The 12,872-nt window shown below is 43.8% G+C and overlaps 1 protein-coding gene across 1 annotated transcript in view; it reads right to left on the minus strand.

The window, feature by feature from the left end:
• LOC138503210 (uromodulin-like) overlaps positions 1 to 12,872 on the minus strand; it is a 381,643-nt gene that overhangs the window by 170,832 nt on the left and 197,939 nt on the right. The window contains exon 5 of the mRNA XM_069622795.1: positions 7,698 to 7,921. Within this exon, the coding sequence (XP_069478896.1) occupies positions 7,698 to 7,921 (224 nt within the window). The remainder of the gene's footprint in view (positions 1 to 7,697; positions 7,922 to 12,872) is intronic.

Below are 12,872 nucleotides of genomic sequence, written 5' to 3' on the forward strand. Positions count from 1 at the left end.
TCAAATTCAACCTGTGTTTGTTGTAGTAACAGAAAGTCCATTAGAAATATAAGTCAGTCAAAGTGATCCAAAGAACTATCGGCCTATATCCTTGATTGATGCAGACTGCTAAATCTTTTCAGCACTATTACTATCACATCTTGAAGATTGGGAAAAACGATTCCACCCGTTAAGCATGTTTCAAACAGGCTTTTGTAAGGGCCACTCTACAAACATCAATGGTATTGTAGTAAACTGCATGCAGGATGAGGCATGAAGGAGGGAGAATGGCACTACTTTTATCACGTCGATTGACCTATCCGCAGGTTTTGACTGCATTGACTGCAACAAATTGTGGCATAAATTAGCCCTCTGGGGCTTACCAAGGGATCTTCTAAGACTTGTCGAAGGGGTCTACAAGAATACGGGCATACGGGTTAGGCTTAATCAGAAGGGTGATATGTCAGCTAGATTACAAACGCACTGTGGGGTGAGACAGGGCTGCGTACTGGCACCCTGGATCTTTAAACAGTACCTGTCCGATGTGGTGGAGTGCATGACTAAAGAGGGGCTGGTAGCCCCAAAAGTGGGCGGAAGAAAGGTTGTTTTGCTGGCCTATGTGGACGACTTCTTGTTGTTCGATTCACCAGAGTGGGCCTGCAACGTCTTATCGCCAAATTTTCAAATAACGCCAAGGACAATGGCCTTGTCATCAACCCGAGCAAGACTAAAATCCTCGCATTTGCGAAGGGAGAACGTAAGATCTCACGTCCTACCTGGAGCCTGGAAGGGTGTAGGGTGGTTTTCTCCCCTAGTGTGACCTATCTGGGATATCATGTTGGTGCACATAAGGAGGTCAGAGGTCAGTTGGAGATTCTCGCTCACAAAGCGAAATTACTGGGAAACCAGATATTGAAAATCGACCGTAAATATGGGAGATTCTCCATAAAACTTGCACTGATGTTTTTTGAAGGGAAGATAGTCTCTAACCTGGTTTATGGGTTGGAATTGTGTTCTGATGTAACAATGCACAAGTTGAATCCGATAGAGGGTGGAATCTAGAGACGGATCCTTGGCATCCCCAATGCCGTACCGATAACTGCATTCCGGTACGAGCTGGGTATATCTCACTATGGGCCCACGTCCAGTGGAGGATGCTCACGCTCTATGCCAAAATCAAGTTCCCTAGCACAAGAACTCTATATGAGTTGGTAGGAAATAACATAACAGCCTCTGGATTTCTACTAAAGTTCGGCAACAGCTGTGAGAAAATCCTACAGACCATAGATTCAAATTTGGCAACATTAAATAGCAATCCAATGTTAACCGAAAAAAGGTTGCTAGATTACGATCGTCTCACTACGGTAGAAACCTTCCACTCATATAAATCAGTGAGTGAACTATCCCAGGATCATAAGAAAAGAGGATCCCTCTCCAAAATTCTAACTCTGTTCCCAAACCGATATTATTGTGGCCTGTTGTTGCGGCTGCAATTAAATATTCTCCCTACCAAGGACATTCTACTTAGAAGAAATCTAATTAACATAGAGGAAAGCCTATGCAGATTCCGCAAATTAGAACATGAAACCGACAAACACCTTATCTTGAATTCTGTACAACTAAGTGACCTGAGGAACTCTTTGTTGGGCTCCCTGAAATATTCATATTCCACTTCGTGGTCAGGAATTGCTGTTTAAAGGTACAAAACACGCAAGAAGGTTTGGCCTTAGCCGGCTTTCTTAAGGGCCTTAAGTTGGATGGTCTTTGATAATCTAAGGGGGCATCATCCGTGATGGAAGCCTCCTCTTTTGTTTTTTTCCCCCTGTTTCTTTGTTTATGATGCCTTGCTGTAACTATGGGTTTCTGTTTGTGTTGCCTTTTTTATTTTAAATTAAGCTTTGTGGTAAGGTTATTTTATGTACATACCCTTACATTGAGCTATATTGTATTTAGGAGTTACATAGGAATTCACATGATCTTTTGCTTGTAATACCAGTACATTTTTATTCCTTTTTTCGACCCATGTCCCTTCTTTTTATGTCATCCTTTATATATTTGTCGACACGTGAATCTGACATGAAAATGTTCTGTCTTATTATGTTATATTATGTATATACTTTGGAAAGTATTTTTACTTCTGTTTTTTATGCTGAAAGTTTTGTAAAGGTTTGATTAAACCAAATTCAAAATAAAAAAACAAAAATAAAATCAGAAATATAAGCCAGTGAATTGGTGAAAGTAATTTTGAAATTGTGATATTGAGTAGGGCCACGGTGTTGGTGGCTGATGTTTGTGTGACCGTTCTATGATTCCTTGTAAAAACTATATATTCTTACTATACACCGGCCTGGTTCCTAGCTCACAGGTGGTAAAGAGGGTATTTGCTGAATGGCACAAAATAGGTTGGGGGCCTCACTAAAGTTGAATCTGTAAAGCGCTTTGTTGCACGCCACCTTGCTTGGGGGAAAGGAACTCCCTAATTTGAGAGTGACTGCCCAATAAATCGTGACAGCAAGACTTTTACGGTAGCTAAGATGGAAACAAGTATGCTATGGATCGAGGTGATGTCCCTGGGTGGTTATTTGGATGGAAGGAATAGATGGAGAGTTTCTTAAAGAAGTTCAATTCTGAAACAGGGGATGATGTTTGAGAAAGTATGGGGACGTCGACGATTTGAGAGAATGAGAGGACTGTGAGTCTGTAGAAAACGTTGCAGTTCTTCTGGGAATGGGTCAATGTAGTTAGGTCAATGGGTAGAAGGATAAGACAGCAAGGATGGATCACAAAACAACCGGGATGGGGCATGATATTAGCAAGGACGGCTGAGCTTTATTAGCAGAGTTTGAGGAAGGACGTAAAGCGGTTATGCTTGTATACTCTTATGTGGACATATTGATATTTGGCTTCTGGAACTAGAATCAATAAAAATATATTATAAAATAAGTTGGCAGCGGGATGACAAGACAAGAGAAAAAAGCATTGGTAGAGCCACACGTTTTGGGCTTTATGCGTGAAGTGCAGCCTTAAATGTCCCTATAATAATAGCTCATGCCTGGCATAGACAACATATCTAACGTATAACCCCACATGTGCAGATACTGCTTTTCTCGTCAATCTCTATAAGGGTTTTCTTTCCTACGCAAATTTGCAGACCCTTGAAAATTAAAGACAACAATAGGTTGTTCACTGAGAGCCTACAAGGGATGCCGACGAGACCTAGACATTGCAGGAAAAGTGGAGAAAAGATCCCTGCCCCTCCAACTGCCTTGTGTTATTGAGACTAAAAATGCGTCTGATGCCAAGAAAACAGAAAAAGCAGGAAATCCCACTAATGCCTTGTTCTGCATTCTGCGGCAACCTGGAATCCCCTGCAAAGACCACAATGTTCAGACTGCCACAGCTGAACACGAATGGATTGCATATCTTGTTTCTTGAAAAAATTGAAGCAATTCTGTGATACTTTATTTCTGACAAAGCCCTCACTAGATCCCTCCCTTTTTGAAAGTTCAGACCACACTATTGTCTCATTCCTATTCAAACTTCTGGATTCAGACTCATGTGGAGGCGCATAGCACCCTGGGAGGCTGACAGCCTGGATTTAGCCTGCATGGAGGTATAGAGACAGCACTCCCAAATGTTAAAGATGATCTGCTACAAATGTTGGATACTGACAGTGCTGGTCTGTTGATGCTGTTGGACTTGTTGGCTGCAGCATTGACCATTCAGTTTCGTTGAAGGAAGTGGTGAGGGTGTCAGCGGAGGCAGTCCTACATGTTGTTCTCTGCCGGCATTGACTGTGAAGTGCCAAAAGGCTCCTGTTCATCCCCCCAAACCCTCAGTTCATGTTTATGTAAAACTGCTGCATAATTTTCTTTCTCAGAAGGGAGCCCATTCCATAACTACGAGGATGATTGCAAGCTTGTCTAACATCTCAAAGGAACCTCTAGGCATAATTGTGATCAAATAAAAAACTACTCTACCAGTCTGGACATTTCCAAAGAAAAGCACCATTATGTCTCGGAAGGATAGCTCAGGGGCAACGTGTTCACCTTGGAAGCAAGACGACATGGAGCAACACAGGCTCGATCCCAGGGTCTGTGTTTAGAAACCTCTGGGTATGAAGGGCGTTATAAATAACCTATCATATCATATTATGTCAGTGACTTATAGCTACAACTGTGCCCCGACAGTTCTATAGGACGTTAGCCTGTGAGCTTCCTCGAGCAGTGCTTGGTCGGGCATAAAGTGTCCTAGCAGTGGGAGCTTCCTTAAACAGTGCCATGCCAGTGCTATAGGGCCCTCTCGGAACTCTAACAGTGTACGACTCCTGTAGTAGTGCTCTAGCAGTGGGTGACTCCTGCAGCAGTGCTGTGTCATAGCTACAACACCACAGAAGTCTGAGCTTGCTCTAGCAGTGCGTTGTCAGGGATGCAGGGCCCAGCAGTGTATACTTCCAGTTGTGCCCTTTTATTTCTACAGAAAAACATTTTCATTGCTATTGGACCCCAAGCATACCCTGTCGGCAAAGTAGGGTCTATGTGGTTAGCGCTTCCTCCAGTAGTGCCCTGTTGGGCTAAAGACCACCCCCGGGAAGGCACTGTCAGCGTTGTGATTTGATTGGAAGATTTATTTCTCACAGGAAGATGGAGCATAAACTAAATTGCCTCTAGGCCCCTGAAATCACAATTGAAACAAACCCAGAAGAAGGAGAACCCTTTGAAAGGTGCAGCTCAACTGAAAAATATTCATTGGTTCTCTGAAGGTCATGATGTTACCAAGACTCTGTATCTCCAGAGGAAGGGGTTTACACAGCCCAGGAGCCAGGACTGAGAGCCCCCCCATCACCTCTAGTTTTGTATTTAGCCTGTGGTATTACTGACAAACACATTCGGAGATCACCCATTTTTCTTGTGGCAGAGGAAGCAAGGCCATGCAGGCACCTAAAGACCATGCCAAAAATCTCAAAGACTATGCGGTCATAATACGCGAGCCAGTGGAAGGTGCAATGCTGTGGAAAGATCAGACCGTGTTTTCTTAAGTCTGAAACCAGCAGTCAGATGGTGCACTCTGGACATGCTGCAGGTGCTGAACCTGACACCGATATAGAGTGAATTCATTCGGCCACTTGAAATTCATATGGGATGGCACCACAAACTGATAACAGGAGCGCCAGCCTTAGCTATTGAAGCTTGAAGAACGACCTCGTCACCACGTCACCACGATGACAAACTCAATTGGAGCCGACTGGCCTGCTTTTGGCACAGAACATCTCAGCCGGTGGTCTGATGCATGTGAGCGAACCGCTGCCCCATTTCTGAAAGGGACCCTCTGACATTGACTTTCTGATCCAGCTTGAACGTTTGACTGAAAAACATTTGACTGAATGAATATTGATGAGGGTTGTAGGAGCAAATGGATCATTTTCTTATGTTACGTTGGCTGTTTGAATAGTGCTAACACTGCCTTGAAAAAGCGTTAAAGCTCAGCGGGTAAAGCTTAAAGGGGGGAAGAGAGTGGCGTGAAAAAAAGGGAAGGAGGAAGTGGGGAAAGGAAAAGGAATATAGCTCATTTTAAATGGAGCTGAGCAGGGGCTAGAAATGTAAAAGCAAGGGGTAATGCTTTTACACCACCATTTCCCCTCTCCCGCATTTTTCGAGCAGTGGCAGGGGGAGGAGATGCACGGGCATGAATAAGATCTTCACCATGCTGACCCTCCTCCGTTTACACTTGCATGGCATTTTCAGGCAGGTGAAAAATAAATTAATACCTATGGAATCGACTTCGGCTTAGCCAATTCTAAATAGCAGGTGGATTCCATAGGAAACCATTAATAAAGGCCACCTACAAAGCATACTTAGCAGTCTGTGTCTCTATCTTAAGAAAGAGGAGTGTAAAAAGAAAGAGGTACAGCAGGTCTGTCTTGTTTTACTCTTTCCATTTACCTTACGCATTGCAGATGTTTAGAATTGCACACAGGGGACCCAGCAGCACCAAAGTGCAAACATTTGTGGACCCCTATGTGCAATCAAAATTTCATAGAAAATAACAATCATTATGTTATCTTATGTTGTTGCTTGAATAGTGCTTACAACTGCCCCAGAGCTGGTTAAAATCGCTGAGTATAAAGTTTAAAAGGGGGTTCCGGGCGAGCAAGAGAAGGGAGAAGGCAATAAAGTGGTATGATCTCTGTAACTAAAATGAGGGTTTTACCTCCATATAAGGATACATTGAGAGCAACAAGATCACCTTTCAGCCTAATGCAACCAGGGAAGAGAGAGATTTTGACCTGACAAAGAAGTGCGCCCTTTGGGGGAGGAGGGGGGGGAGAGGAGCAATGATCTCAGGAGAGCCCCCTTGCCACGGGAAGTGCGTCAGCATAGCAGACATCAGACCAGACCCAGGTGCGCCAAAGGAAATTTACCAGTGTCACTCTTACATAGTCCGCCTCTCCTTTCAACCTCATGTAATACTGGAGAACAGTACATATATGATACATATCCCTACCTCTCCTACCACCTGTCCTGCGCAGATCCATTAACAAAGACTTAGTAATCAGAAAAGAGCCACAGAATTCCTAATACATTGTGATGCTGCAGCCTGTTTAGTTTGGGAGGTTCTGTCATTACTTTTAGAAGATACAGCAAAATCAAATACAGTGGTATAGAAACAATCTGCCATTTTAAATTGGTAAATACATCACCATTTCATTTGATATGAAGCAAAGTATATTATACAGATGTGAAAGGATCATTTAACATACGTATGTCCAGTAAATTTCCAAAGAGACAATACATTTATTACGGTCTATTGATAACATATATTGTGTACGTCGTTTAAAGGCCATTAAATGTATTCAAGAAGAAACACATTCTCAGCCGACACACAATACTCTATGGTCCCTGATGTCATTCTAAACACATCATTGAGTTGGCAAGGGTCATTAGTGCTTAATTCGTAAGAAAGTAAGTGCCAGGGCTCAATTATTTTCTAGCACGCTTGTTACACTGCAGGCGGGTAGTTCCCCACCATTGCTGCCCCCACAGTGTCGACACAATTTGGGATTAAACTACAGCTCACACTTGCTCGTTGGGGTTGATGGATGATCTGGCGATCATCACTTCGTAATCAATATGATTCTGAGACAATAAGTGCCAGAGCTCAGAAATAAGTGCCAGGTCTGCACCCTGCTAAATACCCTCACAAATTGAGCACTGCCTATGATGGATGTACACACTCCATTTAGCTCAAGGCAAACTCTGTTTTCTGCAACCATCCTTACAAAGCAAATGAGCTTTGAGGTGGTACAAATGTGTTACTGTTCGTATAGTGATGCCTAAAAAAACCTTCCCTTTGCAGCCGCAAACCTTACATTCAACTTTCCCTCTTGTCCCCCAAGCCAATATTTTAACTGTGGTTGTGCCACTGAATTGAGTTAGAGAAAGCAGTGTTGACAACTGATGTCTAGGAACCAGTGATCTGGATTTGTGTTAACCCTCTTCCCACCATGTAAGTGTTAGATGTACATACATGTTGAAGAGTGTTTGGAATTGACTAATAGGTTAGGGGAACATGACTTTAAGAACGTAGTGATGTGTTATGGTTCCTTCTAATAGAGCCAAGGGTACAACAAAACAAATACATTTCCAGATATATTTATTTAGACAACCAAACATGCTAGTTGAAAAGGATGGGAGAGGTGCACAGTGCAATGGCCTTACCGAAAACGTAGTTCCGCAATATCCATTCTGTATCAGGACTTGCTTAAATAGCATGCGTTCATTATTCACGATATCTACATAGGTAACGCCTGAACACTCCGTACTATTTCCTAGAAGATGCATGTTTGAAGCGCTATACTGAAACCTCTCCAGGAGGCACTTGCTGATGGAGACTGTCATTACATCACCGCGACAGTCCACAGCTGGCACGATCTGACTGCGATCTGAAAGAGAAAATCACATATTAGGAATATCTCTGTAATGCAGCTGCAGCTGTTAACATTGCATGTATATTGCAAGACAGTCCGCTCCCATTAGACCCATCCCCACGCAAACACACTCATCGCAAGAAAAGCACAATTAGGTTTATTGGTTCCTCCAATTATGACCTTTGCCAGCGATGGTGTCCTGTAGTGCGTGTCTATGCAATGGCTTCCCAAAACAGGATCCCCCCCCTTCCCACCATACATGCCCCAATCACTTCATGCAATGCTAGTCAAATCTTGGTTTTATCTCTCCCTTCCTAGGTTTATAATAGGGAGATGCAGGACTACAGATCCCAGAATACAAAGTTTAAACCAGGACTGGACTAACATCTCCCGAATGGAATGGGACCATGTTGGCATGTATAGCCCCACGTAAAGGGTGCATTGAAGTGTGTCTAAAATATCCCCACTTCACCATATTGACCCAGGAAGCGCAGATGTGGCTGAAACATCTGCATAAACTACATCCTTCAAGGCTCACAGCATAAAATCAAGCTTCGACGGACTGTAGGTAATTAACACATAGGAAATGATGGACGACGTAAAACATCCGATTGTATTGAAAAAAAATGTAAATAAGAATTTGAAAGAAGTAATACATTCAACCAAAATAATCATATTTCAAGTATTCATTGTGCGTTAAATAAAACCAATCACACCAGTGTCTTTCCGCCATGCTGTAAAACATGTAATCGAATTACTGTACATTTTACACACCGGCCAAATCACCAATGCTGGACAAATGACAGACCGAATGCCGAGCATTTCAAAAATAAATATTACCTCCGAAAACAAGAGGCGCGCCCCTGCAGAATGTATCTGAAAAACAGGAGACTGGCGCGAGCAAATGCCCTGAAATGTACCTTCAGCACACACGTGCAGATAATAATGGACAAGTGGCCGCCTTCAACGGTAAATACTGTAAAAGCCGCTGGACTCGACCCCTCACTAGCCCCTTCCTCCCCCAAACACACACACACACTATAACAGAGCACCATGTAGCCTGATGGGGCACTGAAGCACCATGCGTCCCAGAGCTGCCACACTCAGTCACCAGATAAGGGCTGCAGGGGCGACTCTACAGGCCACCTTTAGAAAAGTGGCTGGTCCCAAGGGGTTTCATACGATGGGGGCTCATAGGCCAGCCGTAGGGAGGTGTGGTGTGCCCACGGGTGACAACACCGATGGTAAGGGGCAGCATTGGTGGATGATTGGGGGGATTCTAGATTCATCCACCCATGTCCGACTCAATGAAATGTGGGAGGATAATATTGGCAAAGATCAGGGGAGTCATGAGTGAAACCTGGAAAATGGGCACACTGGATAATTCAAAGCTATGTTTTCACATGCCATCTGCACAAGTATGGATTGCTGCGGTTTCTGGCTGCAGAAGAGCTGCTCCCTTGTTTTACAGGACACCCAGGGGATGTGGGTGTAATCCAAAAGCAGCTACAATGGTGTGAGTGCACTGCCAGCTATGGCATTAAAACGTCATTTAAATTGGTGGAGCCCATCCATGGTAAAGTCAATGTACTGCTGATGAAATACGGGAATCATTATTGTTAAGTCGTAGAATCAATCTGAAAGAGTCCTACCACATCTGCCTCCACTGCCTGGCCCCTCTCACTGGCCCCCAGGGTCCACTCGGATTCTCCTGATCCAGTGCATGAAGCTGTGGCAGACATGATAACTCGGCTGCACGTGGGTTCCAATGCCTGTTACAGCTTAATGGGGAGAATCCAAATAGATGCCTTCCAGGCATGCGAGCAGGAATAGTGGATTTCACTAATGGCCACCATTCTAACAATTGATCCCTATGGACTGAGCCTGGGTTTAGCAGGGACATAACATACTGACAGAAGGCAGGGTTCTAGCCTCTTCCAAAGCATCAGAATGCTGCTCCTGCAGAGAAGCTTTGGGATTTCCTGCATGTTGTGGTAACTGTGCAGCCGAACTCTGTTTGGGAATGGGAACTCCCTCACAGGGGTCTGTTATGGTGCAGGAAAGCATGTTAGCGGAATTGGGAAAACCAGAATGTGCTTTTTCTACATGTTCTCCATGCCCGCCCCCATCACAATGATGCCTGTAGTGTTCCTTGCCGCGTCCAGGCTTAAGGAATAGGTGGGATGCGACATTCGATGCAGCATCCATGCCACAGGGTGCAGTGGGCACACGCGATAATTGGGGGCGAGGGGGAAGGACGTCGGGAGGCAGTGTGTAATGAATGACCGTTGTTATGGTTTCATGTGCAAGATGCACAATCACGCTGAAGGATGATGGGGGCGGTGGTCCTCTCTCCTCCTCTGTGCCACCAGCAGTCACATTCCCTCCTTCCATTCCAGCTGCCCTTCGTCTTCAATTATGAAATGCAGCCCCAGAAAGTGGCGCTTCGGTGCTATGCAGTGTGTAGGGGGTTGGGTCCAGCCTTTACTGCTGATGGCGGACACTTGTCATCATTATCTCCACGTGTGTGATGAAGGTCAATTTCAAGGCATTCGCTCGCGCCAATATCGTGTTTTTCAGATACATTCTGCAGGATATGCATCTTATTTTCTGTGGTAATATTGATTCTTGTAATGCTTTGCGCGTTTTATTGTGGGTTTATTAATTTGTCTTGCAATTTTCTACATTTTTTCTATCACGTTCGGAACATTTGTGATTTGGCCGTTGTGTAAAATCTGCAGTAATTTGAGTATGTTATTTACCACATACTGCACCACTAAATGTACTGCATGGCGGAAGTACACTGGCGTGATTAGTTTTATTCAATGCCCAATGAAATATTTCTAATGTCGTAAACAGTTATGTTTTATTTTTTTTTTATTTTTTTTTTTTATTTTTATACTTTCTTTTAACCTAAAAGGTTTTTAAAAGGTTTTGAGCTCGGTTTTGCAGTTTTGCAGTTTACTCTACACGTCTTCTTTGGTTATAGTCGTGAGTATTGTGTCCAAGATTTTGGCGGTTGCAGTAACCCATGTAGTACGCCCGCCTCCGATTAGCCTGGCCCACCAGATCTCTTCGTCAAAGATATGAGCCGCTGCTAGCGTCGTCTTCAGGTAAGAATTTCTTATAGACTCAACGCCTGGACAAGTTAGGAGTAAGTGTCTTGTGGTTTCTGTCACCACTGGGTCTGTGCAGAATCTGCATTTGTTTGTTGTTGTTAGACCTCTTATCTTGAGAATTTCATTAGTATGAAGTAAATTCAGACGAGCTCTTAGAAAAGTGTTCCTTAATTTACGATCAGGGTATCTTTTCACAAAGGGTTGAAGTTCGTGTAGTTTGAAGGTCATGAGTGGTAAGTCGGCCACCAGTTTGTAAGAACCTGCTTGCTCCAAGGTGTTGACCCAGTCAAGTTCGTTTAATTTCTTTTGAATTTTCATTGGGTTTTCCACCAGATCTTTTTTTGAGCAATTAATTTCGTCTAGTTTTGCTTCTTGATCCTTGTACCACTGGGTCAGGACGGCGGAGTAACCACTTTCAGCTTCTGCATCTATCGCTTCTAGTAGTTTCGAGCGTTTTTCAAGGAGTAATTTTCTGAAAAGCATCATGGTGTTCCTTTCTACTACTGCTGTCAACGAAAGCTGGCTCATTTCGCGTCTTATCAATACCAGAGGAGTAGAACTCGGTAGGTTTAAGACTTCTATCCAATATTGGCTTTCCAACATGGGCCAGATTTTTTTTGGGAGGCCAGGCATAGCTTCAACTCCATACACAAGTGTGGGTATAACCTTCATTTTGTAGAATTCTATGACTGGTATAAGCGAAAAACGCCCAAATTTCTTATCTATTGCTTTTGCTTGAGATATTAAACTCTTTGTTTTTCTCAAAAGATGTTTTTGCATGGCGTTTTCCTTTGGTGTGTTATCCACCATGATACCCAGGTACTTGAATTCTGTCACCTTCTCGATGGATTCTCCTTCCATAGTCCATGTGAAAAGATCACTTTTTGTTTTTCCTTTGCCAAAGAACAGAATCTTGGTCTTTGGCTTATTTATCTCCAAGCCATTTGCGGCGATATATGCAGCAAAGTTTGTCAGTTGTCTTTGCAGCCCTATTGCTGTCTGGTCTGCTATTATGATATCGTCCGCATATAAGATTCTTGAGATTTTCGTGTTTCCAATTTGTGGAGGGAAGGAACGAACCGTGAGCTCCGCTTCTTTATAGTCCCCTATAAAGGTCAAGAAGAGCGCCGGGGCCAACGGGCATCCTTGTTTGACTCCTCGGTTTGTAGGGATCTCATCAGAGAGTTTTCCTTGGTGGTCAAGCCTCACTTGGATTCTAGTGGCTGTGTGGAGGGCTATGAGTGGTTGTAGTATGCTTTCTGGACACTTCCAGGTCCTTAGCTTTTCCCAAAGCCTTGATCTATTTACCTGGTCGAACGCTTGGCTAAGATCGACGAAAGCCATGTAAGTTCGTGGGCCTCCGGCAAGCGACTTACTTTTTAAGATGTTAACCGTGAGAATGTTGGTGGTTGTTCCTACATTCTTTTTTAACCCAGATTGAAACGGGTCGTTGCAAGGCGCGTTCTCGGCCCATTTTTGGAAGTGTTTAAGGAGTAGAGATCCATAGACCTTGCCGATCACATTTAGCAAAGCGATAGGTCAAAAATTTCTGGGATCGTCTCTCACCCCCTTCTTGAAGATAGGGACGATCACTGCATTAGTCCAGGATTTTGGTAGAGCTTTCACTGTGGTCACTCTTCGAATGACTGCACTTATAAACTTTGACCAGACCTCCGGATGTTCTTTTAGGTGCACGTTGGTCAGGCCGTCCGGCCCAGGCGCTCTTGAGTTTTTCAACCTTTTCAAGATGTATAGGATATCTTCTACATCATGGAGCTCCACCCACAAAGATTGGTTTTGTTCCTGGATAATGATGTTGTTTGCAGTGACGTCAAAGAAGAGATTTT

This window comes from Ambystoma mexicanum, chromosome 11 (assembly GCF_040938575.1).
Source record: "Ambystoma mexicanum isolate Mex_15411 chromosome 11, UKY_AmexF1_1, whole genome shotgun sequence".
Lineage (NCBI taxonomy): Eukaryota > Metazoa > Chordata > Amphibia > Caudata > Ambystomatidae > Ambystoma > Ambystoma mexicanum.